Raw genomic sequence first — 14,678 nt, 5'->3', positions numbered from 1 at the left:
AACATCAATTACAGTGAAAACGATATAGGTTTACAAGAGCATATATTGAAACTTAACAATATTTTGATTTGAATTTCAAACATTTAATAACCTGAATGTTGTAAACATAATATTGTATGTCATTTTTGCATAATAAATTAATCAAACTTAAACTTTTGATATCTCTCTTGGTGAGGTGGTGTCCTCTGGTAGTTGAAGTAGGTAGTAATAAAATTCATAAATCTCGCACACAAATTTGTAACGAAACCTTCCGTAACGAGTTATTTTTCGTTACAAAACAAGTCCATGTTACATGCCGTCAGTAACGAAATGTCCCGGCCTCGTATTATTCTGTACCAAACTAGCTTTATTTTAAAAGTTAAATTACGCAGTTCTGATTTTGAAAAAAAAAAAAAAAAAATCTTGAAGGGACTCCATGATAGCGCTACCTAATCTTGAAATTACCAGTCGTTCACTAATACATTTGTAGCATTTACTACAAGGTTAAACAAGACTACAGTAGACCATACAGGCGTAGTGGTTACCGATGATTATGGTTACAAAGTGTTTCTCTGTAAGGCCTTGTAAATTGTATACTACAGGGTGTTCGGAAAGTCACTGTGCACTTGTATGTATATGATTACAAAACTACACAGTGATTTTCCGAACACCCTGCAGTACTATCACTAAGGGGACCAAACTTGTTTACCAGATTCCATTTTTCATTGAAAAGTATTAGAGATATGAAAATCAAAACTGGTAGATAAAATAAATATTTAAAAAACTAACACCTATATATTTTTAAAATCATAGCAAAAATTTGGATCCGTTCTAATAGGAAAGCAAGAAGATATTTTAAGGACGATTTTCTCACTAGAGGGCATCAAATATATAAGCTTCAAGCTACCGAAGGAAACAAAAGCACTGAAAAATTACTGACACTTCTCACCCCACCCCCCGCTGAAATTCACATTTTCCACTAACAATGTTGCTTTGACATTAAAAACCAACAGAATCTCAAGGGTAGTTTATCCACTGGGGATACCAAACTATAAGCTGCAACATCAAGAAAAGAGTTATGAAAAAAATAAATACTTCTGAAGCAACCTCCAAGATCACATATGAGACAAATAGCACAAGTGATTTGGTTTTAGATTAAGAAAAATATGGTAGCTTTGGGAAGTGTAAGTCATTGTTTAGAATTCTTGTTTTCTACATGTTGGACCTTATAGCTTTAATGCCCCGAGTGTGTAAACAATTCTTGAGACGCACCTCAGTTTTGTTTGATACAGTAAAGCCGCGTTTGGTTGTTAATTATAGAGTGGATTTAAAAGTATATGTATTTTTCTACTTCTTTTAGATATCTATGTTTATTTCCCCAATTTTTTTCTCTACATACCCTTTTTTGAAAAAAAAATAACGAAACTGGAACTGCTAAATCGTGTTCAGCAAGTTATAACATATTGATAGCTAATGAAGTATATTCCACAGTCTGTCATTGTTTGTATAACTTAAACAGAATGAAACTAACTAATGTTGACCAGTTTACTCAAAACAAAAAGTTAAGTAAGAGAAGGAAATCGCACACATGAGGTTCGATAGAAAGCTGTGGCTTGTAGGCCATTAATAGTACAATAGTATTGTAGTTTCAACAATGATGATGTAGGCAGTCTGGTTTACATCAAGTATTAAGCTATTGGTATTACTGTCGTAAAGATTTAACGTTCAGCATACGTATTGATTTTGAACGAGGTTTTTCTGTTATTTTGGTGCCGAAACTTCCACTTGGTGAATTGTGGCGAATATTAATGAGCAGGAACATTTTGGTAAGGCTGCAGAATCATAGCTGTATCATACATGCTCACTTTGCAAGAAAATACAAAGTATAGTAGAATCTTCTATGACATCTATTTACCGTTGTTGTGTTAGTAATACTGTATTATTATTATTACGAGAAAATGAGGGGTACAGAGAACTTAAAAATTTAATTAAAAAACAACTTATGCCTGAATATTGGAATATTACAGATGCTATCAGTAGAACCATACTTATATATAAGATCATATTATTTCTTTCCAGAGGTGTATATAAAATAATAAAATGTCTGTCACGCTTTATTTCTCCTGAAAAATTAAAAAAAAAACGTTTATAGGCCAAGACATTTCTGGATTAAACTTATTTTGCATAAAATGAGATCCTTGTTTATCTTTTGGCAAGAGTATCTTTAAAAATGTTTAGTTACAGTGACTCGATGGTCAATGTATAAACTTATTACTCATAAAATCTGTGGTGAATAGACCACACATAGGAAATTTTAAAATAGCTGTGCTGTTAACAAGGTAAACAGTTTAACTAAGAGAAGAGGATGTTGATTATGAATTAAGTCTTTTTATGTAAGGTTTGAAGTGTAAAGAGGATATTTATTTCACTGTTACAAATTACAAACAATGTGGAACGCTTCACGATTTTGCGTGTCATCCTTGCGCAGGGGCCATGCTAATCTTCTCTGTATCGTTCCAATTTTAGTATATGTACTGCCGAAGCAAGTACAATACTGAATACGCCCTGAGTTCTTTTTATACGAGTAATCTTGTTAATATCGAAATGACTGGTGTCTTCAAGTATTATTTCATTTAACAAAATAGATTTAAGTACTATCGTGAGAGATTTATGCTTATTCTGCTGTTCAGTTCTATTTATATATTCGTTTTATTTATTGACTTCATACATTCTGCAGAATGGCGTGTGTTTTATGCAAAATTAGGGTATTTTGTTATCAAGTTTAAACAGAAAGTAGTTTTCAGTATGCTAGAGAGGGCGCTACAGCATCACTTTTAAAGTTAAATATATCACAGAAATTATTTTTAAAAACATTTATAGACCGAGATATTTCTTGATGAAACATCCTTTGTATAAAATGAGATCCATTGTTTATCTTTTGGCAAGAGTATCTTTAAAAATGTTTAGTTACAGTGACTCGATGGTCAATGTATAAACTTATTACTCATAAAATCTGTGGTGAATAGACCACACATAGGAAATTTTAAAATAGCTGTGCTGTTAACAAGGTAAACAGTTTAACTAAGAGAAGAGGATGTTGATTATGAATTAAGTCTTTTTTATGTAAGGTTTGAAGTGTAAAGAGGAAATTTATTTCACTGTGACAAATTACAAAAAATGTGGAACGCTTCACGATTTTGCGTGTCATCCTTGCGCAGGGGCCATGCTAATCTTCTCTGTATCGTTCCAATTTTAGTATATGTACTGCCGAAGCAAGTACAATACTAAATACGCCCGAGTTCTTTTATACGAGTAATCTTGTTAATATCGAAATGACTGGTGTCTTCAAGTATTATTTCATTTAACAAAATAGATTTAAGTACTATCGTGAGAGATTTATGCTTATTCTGCTGTTCAGTTCTATTTATATATTAGTTTTATTTATTGACTTCATACATTCTGCAGAATGGCGTGTGTTTTATGCAAAATTAGGGTATTTTTTTATCAAGTTTAAACAGAAAGTAGTTTTCAGTATGCTAGAGAGGGCGCTACAGCATCACTTTTAAAGTTAAATATATCACAGAAATTATTTTTAAAAACGTTTATAGACCGAGATATTTCTTGATGAAACATCCTTTGTATAAAATGAGATCCATTGTTTATCTTTTGGCAAGAGTATCTTTAAAAATGTTTAGTTACAGTGACTCGATGGTCAATGTATAAACTTATTACTCATAAAATCTGTGGTGAATAGACCACACATAGGAAATTTTAAAATAGCTGTGCTGTTAACAAGGTAAACAGTTTAACTAAGAGAAGAGGATGTTGATTATGAATTAAGTCTTTTTATGTAAGGTTTGAAGTGTAAAGAGGAAATTTATTTCACTGTTACAAATTACAAAAAATGTGGAACGCTTCACGATTTTGCGTGTCATCCTTGCGCAGGGGCCATGCTAATCTTCTCTGTATCGTTCCAATTTTAGTATATGTACTGCCGAAGCAAGTACAATACTAAATACGCCCCGAGTTCTTTTTATACGAGTAATCTTGTTAATATCGAAATGACTGGTGTCTTCAAGTATTATTTCATTTAACAAAATAGATTTAAGTACTATCGTGAGAGATTTATGCTTATTCTGCTGTTCAGTTCTATTTATATATTCGATTTATTTATTGACTTCCTACATTCTGCAGAATGGCGTGTGTTTTATGCAAAATTAGGGTATTTTGTTATCAAGTTTAAACAGAAAGTAGTTTTCAGTATGCTAGAGAGGGCGCTACAGCATCACTTTTAAAGTTAAATATATCACAGAAATTATTTTTAAAAACGTTTATAGACCGAGATATTTCTTGATGAAACATCCTTTGTATAAAATGAGATCCATTGTTTATCTTTTGGCAAGAGTATCTTTAAAAATGTTTAGTTACAGTGACTCGATGGTCAATGTATAAACTTATTACTCATAAAATCTGTGGTGAATAGACCACACATAGGAAATTTTAAAATAGCTGTGCTGTTAACAAGGTAAACAGTTTAACTAAGAGAAGAGGATGTTGATTATGAATTAAGTGTTTTTATGTAAGGTTTGAAGTGTAAAGAGGAAATTTATTTCACTGTTACAAATTACAAAAAATGTGGAACGCTTCACGATTTTGCGTGTCATCCTTGCGCAGGGGCCATGCTAATCTTCTCTGTATCGTTCCAATTTTAGTATATGTACTGCCGAAGCAAGTACAATACTGAATACGCCCCGAGTTCTTTTTATACGAGTAATCTTGTTAATATCGAAATGACTGGTGTCTTCAAGTATTATTTCATTTAACAAAATAGATTTAAGTACTATCGTGAGAGATTTATGCTTATTCTGCTGTTCAGTTCTATTTATATATTCGTTTTATTTATTGACTTCATACATTCTGCAGAATGGCGTGTGTTTTATGCAAAATTAGGGTATTTTGTTATCAAGTTTAAACAGAAAGTAGTTTTCAGTATGCTAGAGAGGGCGCTACAGCATCACTTTTAAAGTTAAATATATCACAGAAATTATTTTAAAAACATTTATAGACCGAGATATTTCTTGATGAAACATCCTTTGTATAAAATGAGATCCATTGTTTAACTTTTGGCAAGAGTATCTTTAAAAATGTTTAGTTACAGTGACTCGATGGTCAATGTATAAACTTATTACTCATAAAATCTGTGGTGAATAGACCACACATAGGAAATTTTAAAATAGCTGTGCTGTTAACAAGGTAAACAGTTTAACTAAGAGAAGAGGATGTTGATTATGAATTAAGTGTTTTATGTAAGGTTTGAAGTGTAAAGAGGAAATTTATTTCACTGTTACAAATTACAAAAAATGTGGAACGCTTCACGATTTTGCGTGTCATCCTTGCGCAGGGGCCATGCTAATCTTCTCTGTATCGTTCCAATTTTAGTATATGTACTGCCGAAGCAAGTACAATACTAAATACGCCCCGAGTTCTTTTTATACGAGTAATCTTGTTAATATCGAAATGACTGGTGTCTTCAAGTATTATTTCATTTAACAAAATAGATTTAAGTACTATCGTGAGAGATTTATGCTTATTCTGCTGTTCAGTTCTATTTATATATTCGTTTTATTTATTGACTTCATACATTCTGCAGAATGGCGTGTGTTTTATGCAAAATTAGGGTATTTTGTTATCAAGTTTAAACAGAAAGTAGTTTTCAGTATGCTAGAGAGGGCGCTACAGCATCACTTTTAAAGTTAAATATATCACAGAAATTATTTTTAAAACATTTATAGACCGAGATATTTCTTGATGAAACATCCTTTGTATAAAATGAGATCCATTGTTTAACTTTTGGCAAGAGTATCTTTAAAATGTTTAGTTACAGTGACTCGATGGTCAATGTATAAACTTATTACTCATAAAATCTGTGGTGAATAGACCACACATAGGAAATTTTAAAATAGCTGTGCTGTTAACAAGGTAAACAGTTTAACTAAGAGAAGAGGATGTTGATTATGAATTAAGTCTTTTATGTAAGGTTTGAAGTGTAAAGAGGAAATTTATTTCACTGTTACAAATTACAAAAATGTGGAACGCTTCACGATTTTGCGTGTCATCCTTGCGCAGGGGCCATGCTAATCTTCTCTGTATCGTTCCAATTTTAGTATATGTACTGCCGAAGCAAGTACAATACTGAATACGCCCCGAGTTCTTTTTATACGAGTAATCTTGTTAATATCGAAATGACTGGTGTCTTCAAGTATTATTTCATTTAACAAAATAGATTTAAGTACTATCGTGAGAGATTTATGCTTATTCTGCTGTTCAGTTCTATTTATATATTCGTTTTATTTATTGACTTCCTACATTCTGCAGAATGGCGTGTGTTTTATGCAAAATTAGGGTATTTTTTTATCAAGTTTAAACAGAAAGTAGTTTTCAGTATGCTAGAGAGGGCGCTACAGCATCACTTTTAAAGATAAATACATCACAGAAATTACTTAACCGTAATTTTTTGAATCTTTATATCATTAAAACAAGTAAAAAAAAGGTACGATTTCACCGAATATCGTATTTTCCCTCCATTTTCTGTTTCAGGTTTGTTCCAAGTCGAGAATTAAATTGAAAATTACTTTCGCGATATTCTCCAGATCGAACACCCGGGTACTTAGCCTTCCCATAATTTTATGACCGTACGGCAACCGTTCATACTTAAACGTGATGAAGTGGAAATGTTGTTTGTTCTTTACACTTTGTAGACTCGTTTTTGTAACGATTGTTTGTAATGGACTATTATTGTTCCAAACCTGCAAATATGGTGAAGAGTTGTTTAATTCAGGTGCACCAATAACAAGCTGAAAGGATCTGAACTTCCATTTGATACCCAGTGATCCAGTTTGCCTTAAAAGTAAGCATAAAGTAAATATTTGTGGGATTCTGTTCGTAGCCTACAGTAGTCTTAAGACAATTTGTTTATAATTGTTTAAAATCCACTTTGGCTTGAAGAATACTTTTCAGTGAATCTTTTTTCCACAAAAATAAGTTACTGTAAAGGAAAGAAGTGTGTGGCTCCAAACTGTCAGCCGCGGAACACAGGAAGTTATTGTCTCGGTCATTCACTTCTTCACGTGTTGTTTACATATTGTAATTGGTAATTTCATTATCAACAATAATAAGATAATCTGCAATGCACCTTCAGCAGTAACACGCGCAAGCAATAGACTTGTATAAATGCCCCACGCGCATCTGTTCTCGCTTCACTATTGACGATCGCGTTACCAGGTAAAATATGCGATGAAGTGATTAATTAAAATAATCCTATAACGTAGAACATACATGAAAATATTCTTAAACTAAGAATTCAGCATAGAGATTTTCTAATATGGAAATGCGTAAAAATTTCCTTTTTTAACTTTATTAAGGATTACATGTTTGACATGAACTTTAACAAAAATAAGTAACTTAGAGCTATTTCCTCAGAGTTAGCCTAATGGAAAATTGAATAATGCCTTTTAGTAGCCAAGACAAATATAAAAAAAACAAAACTACAATAAATGTTTATTAAAAGGAAACCAATTGTAAAAATAAACTACATAAAAGCTCAAACGTAAAAAAAAAATCATTTGCATGAAATCAAAATAGGAAATAAAATTGGTACCAAATGCTTCTTTCTCAAGTGAACTTGTGAGTATGGGTGGGAATGTGTTACATCAAACTTCTAAAATTTACACTACCATAATATAAACATAGGATAAACAATATAGAGCAGAAAAATTTCCAAGTCCCTGCTACTTCATATACACTCCTATGCATGTAAGAATGAGGCATTATTAATACTAATATGTATATATATACACTATACATGAAATTAAATATTTACAACAAAAGAAAAGAAACTATTATGTACATTATGTATATAACATTAAAGAAAATAATTAAAACCAAAAAGAAATGCATACATATATACTGTATACAGAATTATACATTCCAATTCTTTCACAAACCTCCTCATGCTTCAAAAAGCCAGAGCATGTCATCATAAAAATAAAACACCCAAGATATGTATAAACATAAAATAATAATAAAACCCTAACAGAAAAAAACATAGACCTCACTTCTCCGTATGCATTCAGGAGTGTGGAAGTCGACCCCAAATTAAAAATAAAGTAAATTATGATGAATGTATACAAAATATACACTTGCCCCTAAAAAGAAGGCTTCACTTTGCTCCCCGTAACCCCACTGGCAAAGCTTTTATTGATTGAGGTCTGCTCAGATCTTTGCCAGATTTCTACTCAGCTTTAACTAGCCCTTATCCCACTTGTGCTGGACCTCCTTTTCATAATTTGATTTAGGAGTATCCCTTCATTTCATTTGATTTTTCTTCTGATGATAGTGGGCTCAAGATGCTGTCCTTTTAGCTGCCGTATCGTAGTAATAATACTTGTACACTGGAATATATTTTAATGTGGGCAGTTTGTGATTACTCTAGGTCCTTTGGAAGAGAGTTCCATGCTCATCTCCTTCTGAGATGTCTTCTTTAGTCCTGGTGATGGTACTTAGGAGATTACAACAGCACAGGAACTTTGTGATCATCCAGAAGGTCCAGCCCTTGAGGTTAAAGCTCTGTTTTGGTGGCAAAAACACCTCTGTTGTCTTCTCTTTTTAGTTGTGTCATATGTTACCATGGATGAAATCACTGGGTCTTTGCTGTTCAGTTTTCACATCAATGAGAAGTTTCAGTAGTGTGTAATTTTCTTGCTGAATTTCTTGGAACTTGGTTCCTCCAGATTATGTGGTGAGGATTCTTATGATACACTGTTGGAGACTTCTTTGTTTTTCAGAAACACCTGTTAGGTAGGCTCCACAAAATTGCATATGTCAGCAAGCAACCTGTCTTCTTCCATGAACATTTTAGAGATTAATTTTATTGTAGCATACTCCATCTGTTTGATAAATTCATGCCACTCAATGTGGAAGAAATTTTGGGCATTGTGGAAAATCTCTGAAGCTTCAAAATTGGAAGAGTAATACATCTTAAAATATTCAGGCAAATAAAACGGGATTTGAACACTAGCACAGTGAGTTTAATTAGGATCTCTGGCTAATACCAAAAGCCCAGATTCAAATAAATGTAAAGGTTGACAGTTTTAGTTGCTGAAAGGTTCAGTGAAATGTACAAGTTAAAAGAGTCTGTAATGCTTGGTTATGACCATGAATTAGACATAGTCAAATGACACATCTGTAGGATTAATGTATACTCATGCCTATCATTATCTGTAGAATGTGGGCACCATTGTCTTGAAGACTTAATGATACTTTAGTTTTCCAAGGTTTTTTCAATCATTTAGTTACCTATGGTCATGCTGACCCATGTGTCCTCTGCCAGACACGTGCCAAACGTTTGCTCTCGTTCTTAGCTTACCATCTAGTTGTGTCAAGAAAGCTCAGGTCTAGAAGGGAAGAATAGGTAAGGGCTTCTTGGGTCCTACACAGATGAGTAGGGTTAGGTACCACAAATCTCATTTTTGATTGTTACCCTTTCCTAGTGCTTTCATTGTTTGTTTTTCTGTAGACAGTTTATTCCATTTACAAATTGTGTGACAGTTATTACATGGGTGGTACTTGCATTCTTTTCCAATTATACAGTATCTTCATGTTTGAGAACTGTATCTTGAAATGAAATGACTTAAGAAAGCAGTTTTACTGTATATTTTTTAATTTGAAACACTTAATCCTGCATAACCAGTCAAATAAAATTAACACTGGTTACATTATGTACATATATTTGTTGTTTCATTGAAGCCATTATTTGCAAATTTCCCATACTACTGACCACTTCACTCATTCCTGAATATTACAGTTTGACCATGTTTAAAAAGTTTAGCATTATGCTTTTGAGAAACACCAGATTAACCTGTGTCAAAGCCACAAAATGAAACTCTGTTCCTTAAAACCTCAAGTAAAACTGTTTTTTTTTCTTTCATTCTCTTACGTGAATCTCTTTGTCACATTGCCTCTTTCACTTAACATCCACAAATCTGCAGGATATTTCAGTATCTAAATCAAAACATTTTCTTCTTAACAAATAAAACTGGAGATAAACTGTGTTTCCCAATGATATTTCCAGGTTTTTAATCACAGTTAACCTCATGTTCATTAATTCCTAATGCTGAGATCTGTTTTTATGCTTTTGCTGTTGGCTGTTGTGCTTTTCAGAAAACATTGCTGTTTCCACTAATAAGCCCATTTCACCATGGCTTATTACAATCGCCAAATCTGACCTTTCTTTACATCATCTGAGAAAAGCAGATACTCCCGATTGGAAGTACCATCTTTTATTCACTGAACATCTTTTGAACCATCTCTCCATTTCTATTTATGAGGATGGTTTGAAATTGGGTGACTCTGTGGGCTCTGTCATTGGTTTTGTGTTCACTGCTGAACTGTATGCCATTTCTCTTGCCCTGCATCACATAGAAGCCAAGCAGTACTCAAACTGCACTATTTATACTGATTTGTTTAATTCTCTACTGGCCCTGGAATCACTTCACACCATGTTCTTGCCAGTATTCAAAAGCAACTGGCCCATTTCTCTTTAACATCTACTTCTATTCAGTTTCTCTGGATAGCAGGTCATATGGTATTCTCGGGAACAGGCTTGCCAGCACCACAGCTAAATTTGTCTGCTCTGGCACTATCACTGCTGTGCATATTTTGTACATGGACTATGGTCCTGTATTCAAGGCTCGGCTCTGTGCCAGTTGGCAGTCGACTTGAAGTGAGCAACGTGAAAACAAGCTTTTCCAACTAAAACCCTGTATTGAACTTTGGCCATGTTGCTTCTGCAAGGATCAGAAAGAGGAAGGTGTCCTAACTAGACTATGCATTGGTCACATTTTTTTAACTCATCGTTTTCTTTCATCTGGGACTGATGCACCAATGTGTTGTCTGTGTGATACTTGGATCACAATAAGCCACATTTTCCTGTGACAACAACGGCACCATTTTAAACATGTTTTGTCCCAAGATTTATCTATAACGTTAGACAGTATCATTGGCGATGGTGACACTGTCCCCTTTAGAAATGTTTTTAGTTTTTTAAAGGCCTTTAATCATTTTAATGGTATTTAAGTTTTTAATTTATAAATTAGACTTGTTTGTAATGTGCTTTCTTTTTAAGAATTGAAGCACAACTAGTTTGATTTGAAATTAGAAAATGGCTGTAACTTCAAATAACACAAAACCAGAACTGGAAAGGTCAACCTCAGGTGACTAACACTGATGTTTAAACTTATACGTTAGTTATCCTGGCGAGTTATGATAATTAAAATTGTGCTACAGAAATCTCTTTACAACTTGCATTACCGTAGTTTCTCTCTCACTGCTGTAAACTATATATAAAAATTGGATTTAATGTTATTTATGTTTTTAATTCAGAAATTAAACTTTGTTTTATCTTGATTCCTTTTTATGAATTTTAATAATTTTATGTTAATTTTAACTTTTAACTGAATGTTTGGTGCAGATAGCCTAGTAGCTTTGTACTATAAAATGCAAACCAACTAACCAGCTTTTCAGAAGAAAACAAACTCTCTTGTAGTTTGTAGATCCAGTATATTCTACAAGTAAACAAATGTAAAAATGTAATTATTACAGAGTAGGATGCTGTGCAGAGCTCCCACTATTTAACTAGATTATGCTTTTGAGTTGTTTTGAATTTCACACAAAGCTAATGAGAACTAGCTATGCTAGCCAACCCTAATTTAGCACTGACAGATTAGATATGACCATTGCCAACTCTACATAAATCTATAATGCCCAAACTTTGTAAACTGAAGCATAATTACAGCAATTGAACCTTTATAAGTGGATAAATAATACATAAATCCATACCATGAAAATTATTGTTGTTTAAAACATTATCATAAATTGAGTTTCGTAGTTAATTTTTCCTGTAGACGGAAAAAAACAAAAAGAAAGAGAAGGTGAGAAAAAAATGACCAGTATAAACTTATCTTGATTACTGACTGCCCAGAACTTTTTTAATAGCCATGAAGTGAAAATGCAGTAATGTATCATCTGATGTAAGCTGAACAAGTTTGTGCTCTAGAAACAAGGAGTTGATATTTTATTAACTGCAGTGAAACTGCTATGGCTGTTGAATGTAAAAATAATATTGACAGCTATACTCTTGCTGTAGTTTCAAATGACTGCAATAGCAGATGAAAGAAAAATAGTTCTAGTCAAGTACATTTATACACATCACTGGAATGAACATATATGTGTGTGTTTTGTTATAGCAAAGCCACATGGAGCTATCTGCAGAGTCCACCAAGGGGAATTGAACCACTGATTTTAGAGTTGTAAATCCATAGATTTAGTGCTATACCAGTGGGGGGATAGATAAATATACTAGAGTTTTACAGATAAATGTGACAAAATATGTTTGCCAATCAGTTTGTTTCAGTGAATAATGTTAAAATTTAATAGGTGATTTAAGAAAACTAGTCTGATTTTAAAAGTGTTTCCTAAGTATGACTAGATTCGCAAAGAAAATCAATTCATTTAGGTTCTAGTAATTGAATTTCTATGAATGCTGTCATATTTACCTGTTGAGGCATTTTCTTAGTGGACTACCCAATCATTTAGTATTATTTTTAAAGCATCTTCAAATACTTTGGCAGACTTATGCCCATGGATTTAAAGTGTAACGCTGTTTTAGTTCCATTTCACAACGATACAGAAGAATTCTGTATAATTACTATCTTTCTGGGTGCTACAACATACAGGTGCTGTAAAAGTTTGTTAAGCTGTTTGTTACAGTACAAATGCCATTTAGTGTGTGTTAACATCATTAAAAAATTGAAAGTGTAAATAAATAAAGAGGATGTTCCTTACAAATTAAATAATAAATAAATAAAGAGTTATGAATGGCTAAAAATTGGGTTTTAAGTCATAAACATATAATGGTAAACCATAGTTATGTTGCATGTTTTTCTTGAGAAAAATATTTAAATAGAGATAAGTAATTTGATTTGACCTCAATAATCTAATCAAGGTTAATTATCTATGACTTCAGAGTATTAAAAAGTTGTATATGTTTTAATGACGTTTAGTCTACTCGAGTTGCAGTAAGTTTAATATAGATATGCCTGTCTTATTTAAAGTGAAATAATTCTAAAACTATGCTTCAGATGATTATGCAAAAAATATATTTTTTTATATTTTTGCTTGTATTTTGGGTTTATTTTTATCAAATTAAAATTCCAGTAGAATATAAGATTCAAATATTCCATTCTAGACTACCTTGATCTGATAAATTTGTTTTTATAATTTCTAGTAGATTTGATTTAAAAACAAATAATTTTCAAGCTTCATCCAATATTCTTGGTTTTTCACATGTCAGATACGTCTTTTGTCTCTAGGTCAGACATCATGTGGGTCAGTTAGAAAACCAGAAGCACGAAAGGAGGAAGAGCCAATGAATGTTGGTGATCAAAACGAGATTGGTTGGCTGTATGACCTATTACTAGAAGTCCAGCTGGAGCAGTTCTTTTTTAAGCTTCGAGATGAACTCCAGATTTCTCGACTTGCTCATTTTGACTTTGTGCAGCTAAGTGATCTAGAAGAAGTTGGATTGGGTCGACCTGCTGCCAGACGGCTGCTTGAAGCTGCAAAAAAAAGAAAAGCAGCCTTATGGAGAAAGAATCTTTTTAGCAAGGTTTACACTGCTTGTGTATATTAAAGCTGCTTGTTTAATGTAACATTTTGGGAAGGCATGGGACCTATTGGTCCAGCTTGACCATTTTGTCCTCTAAACTAAAATAATTAAAAAAACAAAGACAAAATCATAAGGACAGCATAGCCAGTTTTCACTCATGGGAAATTTATATTCTGTTGATATTTAAACTTTTAATGTCTTTTAGCTAAATACAAGTATTAATTTTAATCTGTTCTTTAAAAAAATTATATTTTAAGGTGTGTTGTTTTTTTTTCCAAAATTGATTCGTACTAAATTAGAATTTTTCCGTTATCTTGTTCAGTAGTATAATTTTGAAAATTATTACTTGTAACTACCAGTATTTAAAAGTTAGTTATAAAGTTCATATAAATAACTAAAACCAGATGTCTTGACTGAACCCATTTGACTTTTTTGTTTCTTAGTTCCTTCCTGTGGGCAAAACAGATAAACTGACACCCAAAACGTGTTCTTTGCAACCCACAAGTCCCACTCATGCATTGTCTGGAAATGCTCTTACTTGCTTGATTAATGAGAAAAATCTCCACCTGTCTAACAAACTTGGAGATGGGTCATTTGGGGTCGTTGTCAAAGGAGAGTGGGAAACACCTAATGGGCAGACAGTAAGTTAATATTTGTTCTTGTGGTAGTAAACAGCTTTGTAGTATATATTTTTTATAAGCAATACAAACATATTTTGAGTGTGAATATCCAGTTTTTAATTAATATGATAATGAACAGATAACACTGTGTGTACTAGCTACACATTCACAGGATAAGGAGCCATATAATTATTCAGTATTTTGTGATAATTTAAGCCAACCATTTCTAGCTACTGAAACACTTTTACGATGTAAAATAAACAAATTAATAAATAGTTATAGATTGGTGGAAACCTTATACTAATATTAAAGTTTGATTTGGTTAATTATTTTACCTTCTAAAACCTGGGTAAGGA

At 32.6% G+C, this 14,678-nt stretch overlaps 1 protein-coding gene and 6 non-coding genes across 11 annotated transcripts in view; 1 reads left to right on the top strand and 6 right to left on the bottom strand.

Moving 5' to 3' along the window:
• The window catches only part of LOC143227801 (activated CDC42 kinase 1-like), a 56,920-nt gene that overhangs the window by 13,732 nt on the left and 28,510 nt on the right, over positions 1-14,678 (top strand). For 4 of the 5 annotated variants that reach the window (XM_076459048.1, XM_076459046.1, XM_076459050.1 and 1 more), the window contains exons 2-3: positions 13,407-13,702; positions 14,146-14,343. In XM_076459048.1, the coding sequence (XP_076315163.1) occupies positions 13,463-13,702; positions 14,146-14,343 (438 nt within the window). In that variant the 5' untranslated portion in view covers positions 13,407-13,462. Of the gene's footprint in view, positions 1-6,576; positions 6,887-13,406; positions 13,703-14,145; positions 14,344-14,678 lie in introns of those variants that run through there. The other variant, XM_076459047.1, reaches the window with a different exon arrangement.
• On the bottom strand, positions 2,423-2,529 carry LOC143231195 (U6 spliceosomal RNA). Its single transcript, XR_013016825.1, has one exon. It is a non-coding gene; the product is annotated as a U6 spliceosomal RNA (small nuclear RNA).
• On the bottom strand, positions 3,153-3,259 carry LOC143231180 (U6 spliceosomal RNA). Its single transcript, XR_013016811.1, has one exon. It is a non-coding gene; the product is annotated as a U6 spliceosomal RNA (small nuclear RNA).
• LOC143231179 (U6 spliceosomal RNA) lies at positions 3,880-3,986 on the bottom strand. Its single transcript, XR_013016810.1, has one exon. It is a non-coding gene; the product is annotated as a U6 spliceosomal RNA (small nuclear RNA).
• LOC143231177 (U6 spliceosomal RNA) lies at positions 4,609-4,715 on the bottom strand. Its single transcript, XR_013016808.1, has one exon. It is a non-coding gene; the product is annotated as a U6 spliceosomal RNA (small nuclear RNA).
• On the bottom strand, positions 5,336-5,442 carry LOC143231176 (U6 spliceosomal RNA). Its single transcript, XR_013016807.1, has one exon. It is a non-coding gene; the product is annotated as a U6 spliceosomal RNA (small nuclear RNA).
• LOC143231175 (U6 spliceosomal RNA) lies at positions 6,061-6,167 on the bottom strand. Its single transcript, XR_013016806.1, has one exon. It is a non-coding gene; the product is annotated as a U6 spliceosomal RNA (small nuclear RNA).

Source organism: Tachypleus tridentatus, chromosome 10 (assembly GCF_004210375.1).
Source record: "Tachypleus tridentatus isolate NWPU-2018 chromosome 10, ASM421037v1, whole genome shotgun sequence".
In the NCBI taxonomy this organism is placed as follows: Eukaryota; Metazoa; Arthropoda; class Merostomata; order Xiphosura; family Limulidae; genus Tachypleus; species Tachypleus tridentatus.
Note: the sequence above shows the minus strand (reverse complement) of the source record. Positions and strands in the feature narration are given on the sequence as shown.